At 35.4% G+C, this 23390-nt stretch overlaps 1 protein-coding gene across 1 annotated transcript in view; it reads left to right on the top strand.

Moving 5' to 3' along the window:
• CNTN5 (contactin 5) overlaps positions 1 to 23390 on the top strand; it is a 1400310-nt gene that overhangs the window by 834450 nt on the left and 542470 nt on the right. The window contains exons 7-8 of the mRNA XM_027581317.2: positions 21265 to 21388; positions 21515 to 21690. Of these exons, the coding sequence (XP_027437118.1) occupies positions 21265 to 21388; positions 21515 to 21690 (300 nt within the window). The remainder of the gene's footprint in view (positions 1 to 21264; positions 21389 to 21514; positions 21691 to 23390) is intronic.

The following is a 23390-nucleotide window of genomic DNA, read 5'->3' as shown; positions in this document are numbered from 1 at the left end:
GGTATGTTCACTATCACCACTGCTCTTCAACATATTATTAGAAGTCCTAGCCACAGCAATCAGACAATAAAAAGAAATCAAAGGCATCCAAATCGGTAAGGAGGAAGTCAAACTCTCACTCTTTGCAGATGATATGATACTGTATGTGGAAAACCCAAAAAACTCCACCCCAAAACTGCTAGAACTCATACAGGAATTCAGTGAAGTGGCAGGATATAAAATCAAGGCACAGAAATCAGTGGTATTCCTATACACCAACAACAAGACAGAAAAGTGAAATATTAAGGAATCGACCCCATTTACAATTGCACCCAAAACCATAAGATACCTAGGAATAAATCTAACCAAACAGGGAAAGGATCTGTACTCAGAAAACTATAAAATACTCATGAACGGAATTGAAGACACAAAGAAATGGAAAAATGTTCCATGCTCATGGATCGGAAGAACAAACATTGTGAAGATGTCGATGCTACCTAGAGCAATCTACACATTCAATGAAATCCCCATCAAAATCCAATCCACTTTTTTCAAAGAAATGGAACAAATAATCCTAAAATTTGTATGGAACCAGAAGAGACCCCGAATAGCCAGAGGAATCTTGAAAAAGAAAAGAAAAGCTGGCGGCATCACAATTCCGGACTTTCAGCTCTATTAGAAAGCTGTGATCATCAAGACAGTATGGTACTGGCACAAAAACAGACACATAGATCAATGGAACAGAATAGAGAGCCCAGAAATGGACCCTCAACTCTATGGTCAACTAATCTTTGACAAAGCAGGAAAGAATGTCCAATGGAAAAAAGACAGTCTCTTCAACAAATGGTGTTGGGAAAATTGGACAGCCACATGCAGAAGAATGAAACTGGACCATTTCCATACACCACACACAAAAATAGACTCCAAATGGTTGAAAGACCTAAATGTGAGACAGGAGTCCACCAAAATCCTAGAGGATAACACAGGCAGCATCATCCTTGACCTCAGTCACAGCAACTTCTTCCTAGAAACATCCCCAAAGGCAAGGGAACCAAGGGCAAAAATGAACTATTGGGACTTCATCAAGATAAAAAGCTTTTGCACAGCAAAAGAAGCAATCCACAAAACCAAAAGAAAACCGACAGAATGGGAAAACATATTTGCAAATGTCATATCAGATAAAGGGCTAGTATCCAAAATCTATAAAGAACTTATCAAACTCAACACCGAAAGAACAAATAATCCAATCAAGAAATGGGCCAAAGACATGAACAGACATTTTTCCAAAGAAGACATCCAAATAGCCAATAGACACATGAAAAAGTGCTCAACATCGCTCGGCATCAGGGAAATCCAAATCAAAACCTCAGTGAGATACCACCTCACACCACTCAGAATGGCAAAAATTAACAGGTCAGGAAACGTTAGATGTTGGTGGGGATGCAGAGAAAGGGGAACCCTCCTACACTTTTCGTGGGAATGCAAGATGGGGCAACCACTCTGGAAAACAGTATGGAGGTTCCTCAAACAGTTGAAAATAGAGCTACCATACAATCCAGCAACTGCACTACTGGCTATTTACCACAAAGATACAAATGTAGGGAACCGAAGGGGTACGTTCACCCCAATGTTTATAGCAGCAATGTCCACAATAGCCAAACTGTGGAAAGAGCCAAGATATCCATTGATAGATGAATGGATAAAGAAGAAGTAGTATAAACACACAATGGAATATTATGCAGTCATCAAAAGTAATGAGATCTTGCCATTTGCAACGACCTGGATGGAACTGGAGGGTGTTATGCTGAGTGAAATAAGTCAGAGAAAGACATGTATCATATGACCTCACTGATATGAGGAATTCTTAATCTCAGGAAACAAACTGAGGGTTGCTGGAGCAGTGGGGGGTGAGAGGGATTGGGTGGCTGGGTGATAGACATTGGGAAGGGTATGTGCTATGGCGAGTGTTTTGAATTGTGCAAGACTGTTGAATCACAGATCTGTACCTCTGAATCAAATAATGCAATATATGTTAAGAAAAACAGAAAAAGAAGATAACAGGAGGGGAAGAATGAAGGGGAGAAATCGGAGAGGGAGACCAACCACGAGAGACGATGGACTCTGAAAAACAAACTGAGGGTTCTAGAGGGGAGGGGTGTGAGGGGATGGGTTAGCCCTGTGATGGGTATTAAATAGGGCAGGTTCTGCATGGAGCACTGGGTGTTATGCACAAACAATGAATCATGGAACACTATATCCAAAACTAATGATGTAATGTATGGTGATTAACATAACAATAAAAAAATTAAAAAAAAAAGAAAAGAAAATTTATGTCTACACAAAAACCTACACATGGATGTTTATACCAGCATTTTTCATAATTGCCAAATCTTGGATACAATTAAGATGTCCTTCAGGAGGTGAATGGATAAATAAACTGTGATACAACCAGACAATGGAATATTATTCAGCACTAAAAAGAAATGAGTGATTAAGCTATGAAAAGACATAGAGGAACCTTAAATGTATATTACCAAGTGAAAGAACCCAATCTGAATTGTATGATTCCAACTATTTAACATTCTGGGGAAATAAATGATGGAGACAGTAAAAAGATTATTGTCAATGATGGGGGTTGAGGAAGAGCTGAATAAGCAGGGCACAGAGGAATTTTAAGACCATTAAAATACTTGGAATACCAAATGATGGATATGTCATTAAAAATTTTTTTAAACCCACAAAATGTACAACACCAAGAGTGGACCCTAATGTAAATGGGATTTTGGGTGATCATGATGTGTCAAATTATGTTTCTTTAGTTAAAAAAATATATATATACCATTCTGGCTAATGATGTTGCTAATAGGGGAAGATATGCATGTGTGAGAGTGAAGGGTTTATGAGAAATCTCTGCCTTCCTCTAAGTTGTGTTGTAAATCTAAAACTGCTCTTAAAAAACATGAAGTCTTGGGGAGCCTGGCTGGCTCAGTCAGAAGATCATGTGACTCTTGATCTTGGAACTTGAGTTCTAGCCCCACATTGGGTGTAGAGATTACTAAAAAAATAAGTAAGTTAATAAATAAAAAATAGTCTTTTCTTTAAAATTCCTATTATATTAACTTCAGTGCCACAGTCATTAGGCAGAGATGTGTTGGGATTTGTGTTCTTTAGGCATAACTATTTTATGGAACTACAACAAAATAGAATGTACTGAGTGGTCAGAACTACAGGATACTTTTATATTTGGTAAATTTGGTACCAACTAGTGTTCTACTCCTTTGTTCTTTTGTCCCAAGTATAAATTAACATAACTCACAATGATAAATAAAATACAACTAGAAAATATGAATTCACACACATGAAAATGATGAAAACAACAAAATTTGTAACATAAAATGGAGCCCGGCTTAAGACTAATTCAGTGTATCTACTGTAAGTGCAAACATACCGCTGTAAGCTAGTCCCCATTTTGGGTAATTAACAGTCAAGGAAAAATAAACTCTGATCAGTTACATATTTTCCAGTGTTTCAAAGATTAAAATGAAATAGTTATTCAGTAGAAGCATCGCTATTTCTGACACTAGGATCAGACAAATTTTGGGGGAGGTTCCTCATTAAGAATTTGTTATTTGGTGTAATGACCGGTGACCTGAACATTATTCTTCTTGTGTACATAACAATGAGTTTTATCAGCTTTAATAAAGGTAGATGAAACCTAATCATCAACCACAAAATGAGAAGTAATTATCTAAAACTGTGCTTCTTAGTCTTTAATATGCATACAATCACTTAGCAACCGTGTTAAAATAGATACCCTTTCAATAGACCGGGATTAAGGCCAGATAATCTGCATTTATAAAAAGCTCCCAGGTGATTTGATGCTGCTGGTTGGTGAAACATGCTTTGAATAGCAAGTCTTCAGGCTGGGGATTGTTTCAATATAATTTAAGTCTTTCACTGCTCTAGCTTAATCCATATTTAGAGTATCAGGAAGAATGGAGAGTTTGAGTATTTCCCAAGTAATCCTCCATAGCTATTGTTTTCTCATCCCAGAATTTGATAGATCTTGGGTAGATGTGACTTTGAGTTTGCTCTCTAAATACCCTCACATATGGCTTTTGTCAGGTAATTCCCTTTAGCCTTAATAGAGAATAAAGTCGGGGTTGACATGCTCTTGTGAAAAATGAGAAAACTAACAAAACCTGAATAGAAAACCATCCCACCTCTACTCAGAGTTAAGCTCAGAAGTACCCCAAGATAAAGTTAAGATTTTTCTGAAAAGTGTAAAAATCTAGTTTGCAAAGAAATTTGGGAAAGCAATTTTACTCTTGCATATAAAACCTGGAGAACAAGGAACTATAAAAGTATGTTCATTGCATTATATGTTTAATAGCAAAAAATTGGAGATAACTCAGATATTCATCAGAAGGGAAATGGATACACAAATTGTAATTTTTCATATTTTAAAAAATTAAAATGGTTAAAGTGAATAAACTATATATTTAAGAAACAAAATGGATATACCTCAAAAGATAATGTTTAGTGAACAAGAAAGTTATAGAATACTACATATAATTTATCATATATGTAAAAAGATCAAAAATCAAAATAATATATACTATTTATGGATATGGATATGTGGTACAATTTTAAAAACATGAATGTGAGGTATCAAGTTGACTATAATGCGTATCTGTCAGGACAAAGGGAGAATGAGAGCAAAGAAATGGCACCAGGAGAGGGAAGGTAGATGACCTTGAGATCACCTCAACTTTGTGATATTTTATTTCTCAAAAAAAAAATCTGAAACTAATATGATGAAGTTTGTCCTAGGTAAAATCTAAAATGGTTCACAATGATTCTCACCTCCTGGTATTTACAGTGCAATCCTTTCTCTTCAACTGTGGGCCAAAGCTTGTAATCTGCTCCTGGAGAATAGATTATGGCAAAAGTAATGAAATAGGACTTCCAACATTAGGTTATGTAAAGCTCTGTCTTCCATCTAACTTCCATTCCAAAGAAGAATGCATAATCAGGATCTGAATAAACAAAGTTCAAAGGACTATAGTGATTAGCTGCCTAGAGAAGAATACCAACATGTTGAGATGATCACAAGATAACACAGATAATTAAAATAGATGAATCTGCTTGGAGGAGCAAGATGGCAGAGGAGTAGGAGACCTAAATTTTTTCTGGTCCAAGGAATTCAGCTAGATAGGGATCCAACCATTCTGAACACCTACAAACTAAACAGGAGATCAAAGAAAAGAATAGCAGTAACTCTCTGAACAGAAAAGCGACCACTTTCTGGAAGGTAGGATGTGCGGAGAAGTGAATCTGAGGTGATATTTGGGAAGATAGACCGCGGGGGAGGGGGCCTCCGTCAGCTGGCTACTGGCAAGTGATAGAGCATCAGAGCACAAAATCGGAAATTTTAGAAGTCGGCTCCACTAAAGGATGTCGCTACAGTGGCTAAGTTGGGCGTGGAACACTCGTTGGGACAGTGTGGTCTCAGGACCCTTTGGGTCACAGGAAGACTGGGGTGTCTGAGTGCGGCAGAGCTCCCAGGTATCAGAGCAGGGAAGCCAGCTGCAGAGACAGAGCGGAGGAGTGGGCTCTCAGCTCAGGGTTGCCACAGACTGTGATCCGCATTGCAGTCGGGCCACTACTCTTCCATCAGGGACCCAACAAGCAGCAGATCCGGGAAGACTCACCTTCCTCCCCAGGGAGGAGCAGGTCGGGAGCACACTGAAGGAATCTACTGGTTTGGAGACTCCACACAGGGTCGTGTGCCAGAGATAGAAACGCTCGGTCACAGGCTGGGTGAGCATGAAGTGCAGCCGGAGGCTGGGGAGACGGTAGTGATTGACTGCTTTTCTCTGGGGGCAAATGGAGGAGTGGGGCCCCAAATCGTTGGCTCCCTTGGGGCAGAGATTGGGAGGCTGCCATTTTCACTCTCCTCCTCCAAAGCTGTAAGGAAAGCTGGCAGGGAACAAAAGCTCCTGAGAGCAAACCCGAGCTGCTTATTTAGCCCCGCCCCCAGCAAGGTCAAGGCAATTCCATCTCCCAGAAAGACATGTGGGGACCATGGCAACAGGCCCCTCCCACAGAAGATCAGGAAGAACAGCCCGCCAAGCCCAAGTTTACCGATCAATGAGAATGGCAGAACTACAGTGCTAGAGGAGTATAGCATATAGAAATCATGGCTTTTTCCCATGATTCTTTAGTCTTTCAAAGTTAATTTTTTTAATTTTTTTTTCTGAATTTTTCTTTTTCCCTTTTTCAGCCAACATCTTATCAATACCTTTTTTTACAAAATCTTTTTTATTCTTAATTTTTAGAGTCATATTCTATCCATTCAGAGCAGTTAACCTTATTTTTGGCATATATATAGAAGATGTTCTCTCTTTAAAATTTTGGGATACAGTTTCTTCTAACAGATCAAAATATACACTAAATCTCTAGTGTATGGCTTTGTTCTAGTCTCCTGCCTGATCACATTCTCCCGCCTTGTTTTTTTTAATTCCTCTTCTTACTTTTTTCAAACAACTTCTTATCTTATCAATTCCTTTTATAAAATCTTTTATAAATTTCATCCTGACAGTCATATTCCATCCCTTCATTGTATTTACCCTTATTTTTGCACATATATAAGCTTTCCTTCCTTTAAAATTTTGGGAGGCACTTTCTTCTAACAGACCAAAATACATCCAAAATCTAGTGTGTGGCACTGATCTATGCACCAGCCTGATTATATTTGATCATATTCTGTTTTTTGTTTTTTGTTTTTAATCTTTTTATTTTTTTTTCTTTTTTCTTTCTTTCCCTTTCGTTTTCCCCAGTTTCAGGTCTCTTCTTATTGGTTTACTGTATATTTTCCTGAGGTCATTGTTACCCTGTTAGCATTTTGTTCTCTCATTCAACTATTCTCCTCTGGACAAAATGACAAGACAGAAAAAACCACCTCAACAAAAAGAACAAGAGGCAGTACTGACTGCCAGGGACCTAATCAATGCAGACCTTAGTAAGATGTCAGAACTAGAGTTCAGAATAACGATTTTAAAGATACTAGCTGTGCTTGAGAAAAGCATGGAAGTTAGTAGAGAAACCCTTTCTGCAGAAATAAAAGAACTAAAATAAAAGAACTAACCAAGTTGAAATCAAAAAGGTTATTAATGAGCTGAAATAAAAAATGGAGGCTCTAACTGCTAGGGTAAATGAGGCAGAAGAGAGAATTAGTGATATAGAAGACCAAATGATAGAAAATAAAGAAGCTGAGAAAAAGAGAGATAAACAACTACTGGATAATGACAGCAGAATTCAAGAGATAAGTGATACCATAAGATGAAACAATATTAGATAATTGGGATCCCAGAAGAGGAAGAAAGAGAGAGGGGCAGAAGGTATATTGGAGCAAATTGTACCAGAGATCTTACCTAATTTGGGAAGAAAGGAGGCATCAAAAACCAGGAGGCACAGAACCCCCTCAAAATCCATAAAAATAGGTCAACAACCCGACATCAAATAGGAAGACTTATGAGTCTCAGAGACAAAGAGAAAATCCTGAAAGCAGCTCGGGACAAAAGGTCTGTAACCTACAATGGTAGAAACATTAGCCTGGCAACAGACCTATCCATGGAGACCTGGCAGGCCAGAAAGGATTTGGCATGATATATTCAAAGCACTGAATGAAAAAATATGCAGCCAAGAATACTATATCCAGCTAGGCTGTCAGTGAAAATAGAAGGAGAGATAAAAAGCTTACAGAACAAACAAAAACTAAAGGAATTTGCAAACATGAAACCAGCCGTACAAGAAATTTTGAAAGAGGTCCTCTAAGCAGAGAGAGAGCCTAAAAGTAACATAGACTAGAAAGGAACATGGACAATATACAGTAACAGTCAACTTACAGGTAATACAATGGCACTAAATGCATACCTTTCAATACTTACCCTGAATGTAAATGGGCTAAATGCCCCAATCAAAAGACACAGGCTATCAGATTGGATAAAAACACAAGGCCCATCAATATGCTGTCTATAAGAGACTCATTTTGGATCCAAAGACACCCCCAGATTGAAAGTGAGGGGGTGAAAAACCATTTACCATGCTAATGGACACCAAAAGAAAGCTGGGGTGGCAATCCTTATATCAGACAAATTAGATTTTAAAACAAAGACTGTAATAAGAGATGAGAAAAAAGGACACGATATCCTACTTAAAGGGTCTATCCAACAAGAAGAGCTAACAATTTAAATATCTATGTCCCTAACATGGGAGAAGCCAATTATATAAGCCAATTAATAACAAAAGCAAAGAAACACATCGAAAATAATACAATACTGGTGGGGGACTTTAATACCCCCCACACTGAAATGGACAAAGCATCTAAGCAAAAGATCAACAAGGAAATAAAGACTTTAAATGAAACACTGGACCAAATGGACTTCACAGATATATTCAAACATTCCATCCCAAAGCAACAGAATACATTCTTCTCTAGTGCCCATGGAACATTCTCCAGAATAGATCATATCCTAAGTCACAAATCAGGTCTCAACCAGTACCAAAAGATTGGGATCATTCCCTACATATTTTCAGACCACAGTGCTTTGAAACTAGAACTCAATCACAAAAGGAAAGTCGGAAAGAACTCAAATATATGGAGGCTAAATAGTATCCTACTAAAGAATGAATGAGTCAACAAGGAAATTAAGCAGAATTAAAAAAAATTCATGGAGGGCGCCTGGGTGGCTCAGTTGGTTAAGCGACTGCCTTCGGCTCGGGTCATAATCCTGGAGTCCCGGGATCAAGTCCCGCATTGAGCTCCCTGCTCAGCGGGGAGTCTGCTTCTCCCTCTGACCCACTTCCCTCTCATGATCTCTATCTCTCATTCTCTCTCTCTCTCAAATAAATAAATAAAATCTTTAAAACAAAATTCATGGAAACCAATGAAAATGAAAACACAACTCTTCAAAATCTTTGGGATTCAGCAAAAGCAGTCCTAAGAGGAATGTATACAGCAATACAAACCTTTCTCAAGAAACAGGAAAGGTCAAATACACAACCTCACCCTACACCTAAAGGAGCTGGAGAAAGAACAGTAAATAAAGCCTAAACCCAGTAGGAGAAGAGAAATAATAAAGATCAGAGCAGAAATCAATGAAATAGAAACCAAAAGAACAGTAGAACAAATCAACGAAACTAGGAGCTGGTTCTTTGAAAGAATTAACAAGATGGATAAACCCCTGGCCAAACTTATCAAAAAGAAAAGAGAAATGACCCAAATAAATAAAAACATGAATGAAAGAGGAGAGATCACAACCAACACCAAGGAAATACAGACAATTATAAGAACATATTATGAGCAACTATATGCCAGCAAAATAGATAACCTGGAAGAAATGGATGCATTCCTAGAGATGTATCAACTACCAAAACTGAACCAGGAAGAAATAGAAAACCTGAACAGACCTAGAACCACTAAGGAAATTGAAACAGTCATCAAAAATCTCCCAACAAACAAAAGCCCAGGGCCAGATGGCTTCCCAGGGGAATTCTACTAAACATTTAAAGAAGAATTAATACCTATTCTCCTGAAACTGTTGCAAAAAATAGAAATGGAAGGAGAACTTCCAAACTTGTTTTATGAGGCCACCATTACCTTGATCCCCAAACCAAAGACCCCATCAAAAAGGAGAATTACAGACCAATACCCTTGATGAACATGGATGCAAAAATTCTCACCAAAATCCTTGGCCAATAGGATCCAACCCTACATTAAAAGGATTATTCACCACGACCAAGTGGGATTTAACTCTAGGTTGCAAGATTGGTTCAACATCCACAAATCAATGTGATGCAATACATTAATAAAAGAAAGAACAAGATCCATATGATCCTCTCAGTAGATGCAGAAAAAGCATTTGACAAAGTACAACATCCTTTCTTGATCAAAACTCTTCAGAGTATAGGGATAGAGGGTACATACCTCAATATCATAAAAGCCATCTATGAAAAACACACAGTGAATATCATTCACAATGGAGGAAAACTGAGAGCTTTCCCGCTAAGGTCAGGAACACGGCAGGGATGTCCACTATCACCACTGCTCTTCAACATAGTATTAGAAGTCCTAGCCACAGCAATCAGACAACAAAAAGAAACAAAAGGCATCCGAATCAGCAAAGAAGAAGTCAAACTCTCACTCTTTGCGGATGATATGTTACTTTATGTGGAAAACCCAAAAGACTCCACCCCAAAACTGCTAGAACTCATACAGGAATTCAGTAAAATGGCAGGATAGAAAATCAATGCACAGAAATCAGTGGCATTCCTATACACCAACGAGACAGAAGAAAGAGAAATTAAAGAGTCGATCCCATATACAATTGCACTCAAAACCATAAGATACCTAGGAATAAATCTAGCCAAAGAAGCAAATAATCTGTACTCAGAAAACTATAAAATACTCATGAAAGAAATTGAGGAAGACACAAAGTAATAGAAAAACATTCCATGCTTATAGATTGTAAGAATATATATTGTGAAGATGTCAATGCTACCTAGAACAATCTACACATTTAATGCAATCCCTATCAATATACCATGCACTGTTTTCAAAGAAATGGTACAAATAATCCTAAAATTTGTATGGAACCAGGAAAGACCCCAAATAGCCAGAGGAATGTTGAAAAAGAAAAGCAAAGCTGTTGGCATCACAGTTCGAGACTTCAAGCTCTATTACAAAGCTGTCATCACGGCAGTATGGTACTGGCACAAAAACAGACGCATCGATCAATGGAACAGAATGGAGAGCCCAGAAATGCACCCTCAACTCTATAGTCAAATAATCTTTGACAAAGCAGGAAAGAATGTCCATTGGAAAAAAGACAGTCTCTTCAACAAATGGTGTTGGGAAAATTGGACAGCCACATGCAGAAGAATGAAACTGAACCATTTCCTTACACTACACACAAAAATAGACTCCAAATGGTTGAAAGACCTAAATGTGAGACAGGTGTTCATCAAAATCCTAAAGGAGAACACAGGCAGCAACCTCTTCGACCTCAGCCGCAGCAACTTCTGCCTAGAAACATCGCCAAAGGCAAGGGAAGCAAGGGAAAAAATGAGGTATCAGGAACTCAACAAGATAAAAAGGTTTTGCACAGCAAAAGAAGCAGTCCACAAAACCAAAAGACAACCGACAGAATGGGAGAAGATATTTGCAAATGACATACCAGATTAAGGACTAGTATCCAAAATCTATAAAGAACTTCTTAAACTCAACACTCAAAGTACAAATAATGCAATCAAGAAATGGGCAGAAGACATGAACAGACATTTCTGCAAAGAAGACATCGAATGGCCAACAGACAGATGAAAAAGTGCTCAACATCACTCGGCATCAGGGAAATCCAAATGAAAACCTCAATGAGATACCACCTCACACCAGTCAGAATGGCAAAAATTAACAGGTCAGGAAATGACAGATTTTGGCAGGGATGTGGAGAAAGGGGAAGCCTCCTACATTGTTGGTGGGAATGCAAGCTGGTGCAGCCACTCTGGAAAACAGTATGGAGGCTCATCAAACAGGTGAAAATAGAGATATCATATGACCCAGCATTTGCAATACTGGGTATTTACCCCAAAGATATAAATGTAGGGTTCCAAAGGGGTACGTGCACCCCAATGTTTATAGCAGCATTTTCCACAATAGCCAAACTAGGGAAAGAGTCAAGATGTCCATTGACAGATGAATGGATAAAGATGTCGAATATATATACAATGGGATATTATGCAGCCATCAAAAGGCATGAAATTTTGCCATTTGCCATGACATGGATGGAACTGGAGGGTATTATTCTGAGCAAAATAAGTCAATCAGAGAAAGACATGTATCATATGACCTCACTGATATTAGGAATTCTTAATCTCAGGAATTGAGATTTGCTGGAGTGGTGAGGGGTGGGAGGGATGGGGTGGCTGGGTGATAGACATTGGGGAGGGTATGTGCTATGGTGAGTGCTGTGAATTGTGCAAGACTGTTGAATTACAAACCTGTGCCTCTGAAACAAATAATACATTACATGTTTAAAAAAAAGAAGAAGATTGCAGGAAGGAGAGAATGAAAGGGGAGAAATCGGAGGGGGAGACGAACGATGAGAGACTATGGACTCTGAGAAACAAACTGAGGGTTCTAGAAAGGAGGCGGCGGGGGAATGGGTTAGCCTGGTGTTGAGTATTAAAGAGGGCACATACTGAATGGAGAATGGGGTGTTATACACGAACAATGAACCATGGAACACTACATCAAAAACTGATGATGTAATGTACGGTGATTAGCATAACATAATAAAATAAAATAAAAATAAAATAAAATAATAAAATAGGTGAATTTTAGGGACACAAACTTAAAATTATGATATTGTGAGAAGAATGTAGAAAATGTAGAAGTATTTTGAGGACATCAACAAAATTAACAAAGGTTATATTTTTATTATCTCACAGTTTCTATGAGACAGTAATCCACTGTGGCTTAATTGGGTCTTGTGTCTTTCACAAAGTGGGACTGTAGTCTCATCCCAACACTCAAATGGTATGGATCCACTTGTAAACACACTTGTATGTTGTTGGTATAATTGAGTTCCTGAGAATTGTTGGCCTGAATGCTTTAATTATTCATGGACTGTTGGCCAAAGGCCATTCTCAGTGATACTCCTCCATAGAGTAGCTCATAACATGGTAACCAACTTCCAACAGCAGGAGCAAGCCGACCAAGAGAAGACTTCAAGAAAAGTAGAATAGTCAGACACTAAGACTTGATTCAGGTGAGGAAGTGGAGACAGTTAATGAATAAAAAATTTTGAGCTAAAATCATGAAGCAAAAAGAGAAATGGAGCAGGGAAATGTTGTTCGTTGGAGTCAAGTGAAGTCCTCAGAATTATTTTGCTTTCAACTTGATATTATTATTTTAGGTAATGATTATCATCACTTCAAATTTCATGTGCAAATGTTCCACCCAACAAAAAGCATTATCTAGTTTTAAAAGAAACTGTGTTGTTAATAATTAAAGTAGTTGTTTGAATATGAGTGTCATTTAATTGATTTAAAAAATTGACTAAAGTTTAAATTGGAAATTCTCATGGTAATATAGGTTAATTGAAAGCCCTTATGAGTCAGTGCCTCAAACACCTGCAGAATATGCACTGTTTTTGGATTTGATATGGACAAGGATTATTAACTACTGCTAACACAACATCTGTTTCTCCCTTTATAAATGAACAGCCAATAAATTGGACCTTGACTTCATTTCCTTGTGTTGTTGTTGTGGTTTTTAGTAGGAGTAAACTTAAGTGTAGAGACCATTTCATTCTTCTATTTGTGATTAGATGGTTAGTTTAAAATATTTTATCTCTCTTGAACAGAGAGGCAGTCTGGATTAGGAGTAATGCTGACAAGAAACTTTAGACTTACTAGGGAAGTCCACTCCTGAGATTCAGAGACTACAAATGCTACATCAGGTGGAAAAATGGTGTTTCTTACAAGCAGTTGAAGTGGATTAATTTTTACTAAGATTAAGCATATAATTTTGGATGTTTTAAATTTCTTCAATGATATAAACAACCTGTAATTTACATAACACTCTGAGTCTACCCAGCCTTTGGAGTTTCTACCACTAGCTTCTGATATGTGAAAGATTCCTGCAATTTACCAACTTTACTACCTCATATCCTCAGTACCTTTGGCTGAATTTCATTGTTGACATGGCTTATTTCCAGATTTGATTTGGCACATGGGCAATGGCATTATAACTCAAAGTATCTCTGTGTTGACAATTTTCTGTTGTTTCTTCAAAACAACCTTTGCTGATAAATTGTTTTGGAGAACCAGATGCAAAATTTAAATGATCTTTTATAAGAATAAGAATTCCCTCTGGAAGGGGAAAACATATTTCAGTTGGATGATATACTCCTGTATAAAATCAGATCATTCCAGTTTCTCTCAGCTTAAAAATAGACAAATACATCCTAATAAAACCTTAGAATTAATGAGCATTCATTGAAACTTTATGACCTTATTCTTTATTGTATTGTTAATTTTTAGAGCTGTTGTTATTGTTTTGCATTAATATGCTATTCTCTCCAACTTAATTATATGTCATTTGAGCAAAGACCATCTTATATACTCTTCTTTATCCACTCTCAGCAGTAAGAGCAGTGCCAACTTACTAAGAACTTAACAAATGTTGTTGAATAAAGAGACAGATGAGGAAATTAAAATCTGAATTTAGGATGAATTTATATATCATGATAGAATATTTGCCTGAATATTGTTTATCTAAACTTTGTATTCTGGTTTACAAATAAAGAGGTAGAAAAAACAATGTATACCCTCTGTTGACATGGTGGCCTAGTGATTTGGCATCTTTTAAAGTTTATATGGGGTTGGTACATTTTGATCATTCTCATCAGTGATAGCATCTCCGAATCATTTGACCTTTCTTATATAGCTACATTAGAAAATGACAAAAAATCTATTAGACTCTATATTATGTGCATAATGCCACTTACCCATGAAACATTCATCACAATGCTTTTTAATAAATAATGATATAATGTATGGTGATTAACATAACAATAAAAATTATTAAAAAAAAGAAAACCATACCCTCAGAAAGGCTAATGTTAAAGAACATTTCTAGTCAGAGAATCATTCATGAAAAAAAATAAATAAATAAAAATAAATAATGCTCTCCAATTCTTAGGAATCCTTGAAAGTTTGTAATGACAGTTTACACTTGTTTAACTTTTATAAAGAAACAATTTTAAACTGAAAAGAAATTTATGGTTAAATGAAGGTTTGGATATTTTCTTTAAGGATTCATTTTAGATGCTCATATGGTATGAAAAGTTTTTTCTCACATTGTAACTGTGATTGTCATCATAAAATGCAATTTCTAATAAAACAATTCAAAACTTCTGGAAATTATCATATAAGATATATTAATGATCATTTAAAGTGCATTTTTTGTAATTGTGCTTGACATGATAGGCTGATATTTCTTCTATATTATATTACTGATACACTTAGGTCACATTACATGAATAAACTAGACAGGGCCCTAAATTAGAGCTAACTAGCAGGTAGGGAGGGTTGGGGTCTGGCATTGGACCTAATCTTTGAGAAAAATGGACACAGAAGCAATTGTTTAAAAGAAGATTTCAATCTAAAGGGCAAGTTTAGAATCTAGGGAGACATTATAATGTTTCCATACGATTGTATCAGCAGAACATAGGTTCTCTTAATGGAGCCTTCATATTCTAATTTTAATGGAAATTTCTGTAAACTAAGAAAGTTAATATTGATGTGCTAATCAATTCAAGTATAGGAAAATCTTGAGTAAAGTATATGTATTCTAGAGCATAATCCAGTAAAAAGCTGTCTTCATCTAGGACATAAACTTACTTTTTATTTCAATATAAACTTTTTTAAGATAATTCCAACAATAAAACAGCAATTTGTAAAGACTTCATGCATTACTGGAAGTGATCAAGCTAAGAATGGATAAATATCCAGAGATTTTTGGAAAGAATGCTTGAAATGAATGGAAATTTATTCTGATTCTAAAAGTGTATGGCTCCAGGATAACATTCCAATGAAACTTAAATTAAGCATTTTTTCTTTTTCCAAGAATCATTATTTATAAATGATATTTTTATCTTATATTTTTCCTGGAAATTTCAGTTCTCATAGTTATTGTTTTTCTTAAATAAATTTTCTCATAAGTAATAGAGGAAGAGAAAAAACAATATATTAATTATCTATTCCTGTGTAAAATATATCTTAAAACTTAGCAACTTAAAACACCTTTTCATTTTCTCACAGAAGCTGTTGGTCTGGAATCTGGGAGTGGCTTAGCTGGGTAGTTCTGTCATAAGGTCTCTCATGAGATTTCAATCAAGCTGTTATTGTAGTTGCATTCTCATTTGAAATCTTGACTGAGGGAATATCCACTTAAAAATTCACGGTTGTTAGTAGGCCTCAGTTTCATGTTGGCGGTTGGTCAAACAAGAGATTTCAGTTCCTCAAATGTGGGTTTCACCATAACCTGAGAAAGTATCTTTAGGGGCAACTGTCTTCCCCCTAAGGGAATGACTAACAATAACAGTGCTAAGAATAGTTTAAACAACAAATATGTGAAATCAAATGAAATATGATGACAGAATATGTTAAGAAGTAACTTTTAGAATTCAGGAAACAAAGGAGGGGAAAATAAAACCATTAAGGAATTGAAAACTTCATTAGTGGTAATGTAGAGGCAACTGAAAAGATAAGAATGTAGCTATCATATTTGTAAAAGTTAAACAAATGAGAAAATAATAAAGATATAAAAACTGTTATAGAGATGATAGAGAAGACTTAAAAAAAATACTGAAGATATGCCTAATTGGTATGAGGAGAACTGAGCAAATAAAGAAGAAATTTTCCTGAAAAAGAAAGTCTTGGGTTACCTGGGTGGCTCATTAAGCACCTAACTCTTGATTTCAGCTCAGGTCATGATCTCGGGGTTGTGAGAACAAACCCTGTGATGCACTTTACACACAGCAGGGAGTCTGCTTGAGATTCTCTCTCTCCCTTTCCCTCAGCCCTTCTCCCCGCTCTCTCTCTAAAATAAATAAATAAATCTAAAAAACAAACAAACAAACAAAAAGTCTTGAAATTACAAGTTATACAAAATGTTTAACACCAAGACTTATCCAGAAAGGTCTTGAAATTCAGAATAAGGAAAGCTCCTTACAGACATCCAGATATAAAATCCAGTTATTTATTTATTTTTTTTAAAGATTTTATTTATTTATTTGAGAGAGAGAGAATGAGAGATAGAGAGCACGAGAGGGAAGAGGTCAGAGGGAGAAGCAGGCTCCCCGCCGAGCAGGGAGCCCGATGTGGGACTCGATCCTGGGACTCCAGGATCATGACCTGAGCCAAAGGCAGTCGCTTAACCGACTGAGCCACCCAGGCGCCCTAAAATCCAGTTATTTAGAAGATAGCAGGAGGGGAAGAATGAAGGGGGGGAATCAGAGGGGGAGACGAACCATGCGAGACTATGGACTCTGAAAAACAAACTGAGGGTTCTAGAGGGGAGGCGGGTGGGGAGATGGGTTAACCTGGTGATGGGTATTAAGGAGGGCACGTTCTGCATGGAGCACTGAGTGTTATATGCAAACAATGAATCATGGAACACTACATCAAAAACTAATGATGTAATGTATGGTGATTAACAGAACAAAATAATAAATAAATAAAATAAAAATCCAGTCATTTAGGAGTGAGGAGTGAGGGAAGGCAGGCTGGACCCATTACCATGGATAATGTTAAATGTGATCAGAGAACAGAAAAATATCTATAGGCTTTAATGGAATTAATACTGAACACCTAATTTGATACCCAGCCAGGTTGACTTTCAGCTGTAAAGACAACAAACAGATATTCTGAACCATGAAGCAAAACAGAAAATGTAGAGAGTAAACTTAGGGAAGTGAGAGAAGGTATGTTAATTTCATCATTCTTTGTAGGAGATAACAGATCACCTTTAAATTGAAACAATTCTCTTCTGAGGAAGGACTTTCTGGAGGTGTGAATCTGATATTTCACAGACAACAACCACTAGCATTATAGATTTAACCAACTACAGATATGTGGTAGTCTGTTCATAAAAAAGGCTGATTTTAAGAAAAAAATCACTCAAAAACATTACTCCTATGAGAAATTTACATTGTGTGTGATGGCATCTGCCTGTTACACAAATATCTCAAAGATTTCTACCTTGTTAAATAAAGATTTTGATTTACTGGTTATCAAGATCTTTGTGATGATTATAATATATGTTTTGAAGTCCATCTCCACAAGTTACAGATTCCATCAAGTTAAAAGTTGCAAAATATAAGGACATTGTTTAAAGTAATTCATTGTCTTCACCAATAGATGTAGTGTATGAGTGCAGGAGAGTGACTCAATCTGTCTGAGTTTACCTATAATAATACATTCTTGGTATGGAACCTTAAAAATGAATCTCTTTAGAGCTAGAATCATCATTGATTACCCTTTGCTGGGGACTGGGAAGCTCTACATAGACATGCTCTTCAACCCCTTACAATGGACTTTATTTCTAAGAGAAAAATGAGAGAAAGAGAGAGAGAGAGGACGATTGCTTGCTAAACTGCTTTTGGAAGTAACAATTGAACAATAAAGAGATATCCTACAGAGAATGAGAGGTCACAACAGAATACATGTTGTTCAGGCCAGCTTATTATTTTTTCAGTGTGTAATTTAGCTTTTACCAATCTGACAACCTTTATTTCTCTTGTCCTGTTCTGACAATTTTCAGAACAAAAGATTTAGAACCATAGATCATTAGTTAAAATCAACTGTTTACTATATTGCTAATTTTACAGACGTTTCCTCTCAGAGCCTGAGGTTTCTGTAATTATAAAAGTAATTATAATGCTCAGTTCAGAGAATTAAATAATATATATTAGAGTGCTTTATAAATGTTATAACAAAATTGTAATAGTAATAGTAGTGGCAGTGGTAATCAGATTCTAGATTCCAACAGCCTTGGATTTGTATCCCAGGTTTGCCATGTATTTGCTATATACATTTAGTTCATTAATTTCAGCCTCAGTTTTGTCATCTATACAATGGGGGGATTAATTCTAGTCACATGGATGTTGTGAGTGTTACATGATACATTGCATATAAATAATTAAGTGTAGTGTCTATAATGTAGTAATTATACCACAAGTAAATGTTAGTTGTTATTGTTGTGATTATTAATTATAATTTATAGAGTACTTGTGATATACTAAGTATACTAAGTATGTTTATACATGTTGATGTCAATCAATCCTCGTAATAATATGGTCAGGAGACATTATCAATCACAATTAATAAATGCAGTACAAAGGATAAAAGTAAAAAAAGTAAAAAAAAAATAAAAAGGCTAGAAAATGATGTACTAGAATTTGAACCCAAGTATGTCTGACTCTAAAGCTCAAGAGTTTTGAAATATATAAAAATAGAAAATATATTTATTAAAAGTTAATTTTATGCATTATAGGTATTTATAATATTGATTTAAATGATCATAGTTATAATGTGTAAAGACTAGAAGAGATATATTTTCATGACTCCATCATGCAGTTTAACTGTACCTGAGAGTATAAGGAGGTTTCATGTGCTTTTCCAAATTTTTATAAATGCATTATGATGCAACAACAAATAGAATATTTTGATAATAATTTTCTCTAGTTATTTTTATTACATTACTTGTTTTTCATTTTTGAGTGAAAGTTTAAGTGATAGCAATGTCATTTGGTATACAGAAACATATTTCAGTTATTTTCATGTGATATTTTATTATTTGTAGCTTAAAAAAAGAACTTCAGTTAGATTATCTAAGACTCAAACAAAATACTTGTCAATGCCTGCTTTGTGAATGTGTAGTTTTATTGGATGAATATTTAGAGTTCCATGAACACTTTTGTTTTTCTTTGCCCAAAAAAGAATGAATATATATTTAAAGAAAACATATAAACGTACTCTAAACCCATTATTCTAAATATGGAGGTGTATATCTTTTTTAGTAATAATTTGTTAAAGCTTGAGTTTCCTGGGACATTTGTTCTTCTATTTCTTTCCTGATATTTTCTTGTGGTTATCTACAAAGAATGTGAATCTCCAACTGTTTAGTAGAGGCATTAGAAATATGTCTTTCCTAAAATCATTCCTCTTCATTTTTCTAAGACAGTGGTTTTTAAATGAGGACAGTTTTGACCCAGGGGACATTCAAGAATCTCTGGAGACATTTTTGATTATACACTTTGGGAAGGTATGCTGTTGGCATCGAGTTGGTAGGGGCCACAGATGATTATAAACATTTTACAATTCACAGGACAATCCTCACTACAAAGAATATCCCAAAAGGCATTTGTGCCAAGGTTGAGAATCTTTATCTAAGGTTACTATATAATCAAATTCATGATCAATAAAAATAAAGGAAAAATTTTTACTTGCTTCTAAATTCACAATTCAAGATGCTAAGGAAGCTAGATACGCATATAATTTTGTGAATTCTTGCACTACTACAAGCTAATAAGACTAATACTCTCCCCAGCACATTTACTCATAATTTCTCCAGCATAATTATCCTAAAACTCCAGCAGAATTATCCTAAAACTCTTCAAGCTCAAGCCTGTCATCTGAGGCCCAATTTTATTTCTACTTTTCTATAAAATTTTCATTAGTTTAAAATTACCTTTATCATAGGATTTCTCTGAATATTAACTAATTAAATGAGGTAAAATCTAATATCTGGCATATAGTAGGTACTTAATAAGTGTTCTTCCCTCTTGACTCTTTCTCTTCTGATTTCCTTATTTACATTGTTTACCTGCTGATGAACACTTAATTGTATGCAGTTTTGATATTTTTGTTCAGTTATTTGACTTTTTAAAGGACATGTCTCTTTTATGAAAATATATTTATTTACATTACATAATTTATCCTTTACACTCTATCATTTTTAAGAATAAATAGTGCTTGATTAAATGAGTGAAGAAATGAATGGACAGAGAATACATGAGGACCAATGTTTTCATATCTGTAGTTCCCAAGTAGTAACACAATAGTAATTCATGACTGTTTATTTATTGTATATTATTTTTAACATTCTAAGAGTTTTACTAACTTTTAGGTTTTTTTTAAGATTTTGTTTATTTATTTGACAGAGGGAGAGAAAGCACAAGCAGGGGGAGTGGCAGGCAGAGGGTGAGGAAGAAGCAGGCTTCCCACCAAGCAGAGAGCCCAATGCCAGGCCAATTCCAGCACCTCAGGATCAGGACCTGAGCCAAAGGCAGACACTTAACTGACTGAGCCACCCAGGCGCCCCAAACTTTTAGGTTTTTTAAAATGTTTTTGTTTAGCATTATTTTCTTTAGCTCTGTTTTAGATGAATACAAAGATATGTATTTAAAAATGTACAACATTAACGTTTGAGATATTTGTTTTTTTTTCATATTTTTAAAAGAAATCTTAGTCAATTAAAAAATTCTAGGTAGGTCTCTAATTTATTAAAATAAAGTAATTTGCTTGCTGTTGCTTTCTTTTGGTAATATGCTGTTGAGTACAAGGAAAAAGGAAAAATTTTAAATATGAAAATAATGGAGAAAAAGTCTCGATATTTTTAGAAATTTTAAAGTGTGTCCTTTTTGGTCCTTACAGAAAGTGTGGACTATGGGCCAGTGTTTGTACAAGAGCCAGATGATATAATTTTCCCGACTGATTCTGATGAAAAGAAAGTAGCATTGAATTGTGAAGCTCGTGGCAACCCAGTTTCCAATTACAGGTAAAAGTTCACTGCTAATCATTTTTCTCAAGTCTAAAAATTCCCTTCAATGAGATTCTGACATTCCCAGGGATAATTATAATATCTCAAGTAATTTTTACATATTGTCTTCTGATTTTTCCAAAGATGGCTTCGAAATGGAACAGAAATAGATTTGGAAAGTGATTATCGCTACAGTTTGATAGACGGGACCTTCATTATAAGCAATCCAAGTGAAGCAAAGGATTCTGGTCATTATCAGTGTTTAGCAGCCAATACTTTTGGAAGTATTCTTAGTAGAGAAGCCATACTTCAATTTGCCTGTGAGTAAAGTATATGTTTTCTTCATGTATCTGTATATAGTATGTATACATATAATTTTACAGTTTGGCAAAAGCTTAATTAAGACCCCAAATTTTAATATAATGGTAAAATCTTGGTAAAGGTTAGAACTATATAAACAATGCATTCCTTTCTAAGATATTTTGATACTCCCTGAAATGTTTGCCCTCTTCAAATAAACCCAAAACACTAATCTGGGAGGTTAAAAATACTATTCATGAATTCTTTTCCTCTGCCTTTTAAAACATCTACTTACCTGCTTTTACTTTTCTACTGTTTATTAGTCAAAATTTGCTATAGATTCTTTTGGGCATAAGATCATATATTCTAAAAATTCTGCTTAGTCAGGAAACTAAAGAAATACCTCTGAAATGCTAATGTTTCAGATTCCAACTATAATTTCTCACTCAGATGCCCCAAATTTTTAATTAGAAAAAAGATACATACATATAATCAAACATATATACTAGAATCTATATTTTCTAAAATAGATCATTTATCTAATTAACTGTATATTGAGTCCTTAAAACTTGTGAAATTATTTAACTTATGATGAAGACTTATACCAAATTGAGGATAGGCTAACTGGGTAAAAACAACAACAACAACAACAACAACAAACAGTATCATTTCTCAGTAAAGAATCCTACTTGAATATAAATTCTTGAGGATTACAATATCTAAAAAATAGGAGGGTAGGAATCTTTGTGTTAATAATTTAAATGTTACTTATATTGGGTATATAATTTATCACAAAATGGTTTTTAATTTAAAATTACATCCTGAAGAATGAAATAATTGATTTTTTTCTATATAATCTTCATCACGTATTATTTCTAATTAACCCAGAATCCAGACATCCTATTATAGGAGTGTGAAGGAAAAAGGAAAGAATAAAGGAATGATAATGGATTCAGAGCTAGGTCCCAGAAAAATCTAAATATTATCTTTTGAAATAAATTTGGCTAAGGTGTTCAGGCAGGACTTTACATATGCCAAACATACCAAGATAGTAACCTGAATATACTCCTTTTATTTTAGAAAATATTATGTGGTGTAACACAGAACCTAATACTTTTCATCATGCACATTAAAAGAGTAACCTAATAAACAAACAGCCCTCCTAATGGTTCCTCTGTAGAGTAGTCTTTTCAAGACAGAGACAGCAAATCCAGAGAATATGATGTATGAATACTAAGTGGCTTATACCTTTCTCTTTGGTCTATACTATGTGACACAAGTACACCAATTCATAATAGCTTATATGTCAATTGTTCTCCTCCAAATCACCAGTGGAGACAAAATATGCAAAGTTTTCTCTATGCTTCAGAGCAGAAATCTACTTATTGGAAGATCCAATGTGACTGTGTGACTGTGCAATCCTAGAATTTCTGCAAAGACCATTCACAATGATCAGATACTCACCCCCACCTGCAGTGAGCACATTGGCACCCCAGCATTTACAGTTCAATGACTAGGCAAGGAAAGCCCTATCTATCTTACTTATTCCATATCAAGCTGTCCTGAAATTAGACTAGAGCAATATTTGCTTTATTTTTAACTTAACATAAGGGTTAATATATATATGCATTCATTGGTGGCATCTTATGACCCTGCCTTTCCTCATCCCCACCCCACCTGACTCAACTGTGTTCTGAAGGCCAGATACATATATAAGAGC

Source organism: Zalophus californianus, chromosome 11, assembly GCF_009762305.2.
Source record: "Zalophus californianus isolate mZalCal1 chromosome 11, mZalCal1.pri.v2, whole genome shotgun sequence".
NCBI lineage: Eukaryota > Metazoa > Chordata > Mammalia > Carnivora > Otariidae > Zalophus > Zalophus californianus.
The sequence above is the reverse complement of the archived record's forward strand: the minus strand, read 5'-3'. Positions and strand labels throughout refer to the sequence as shown.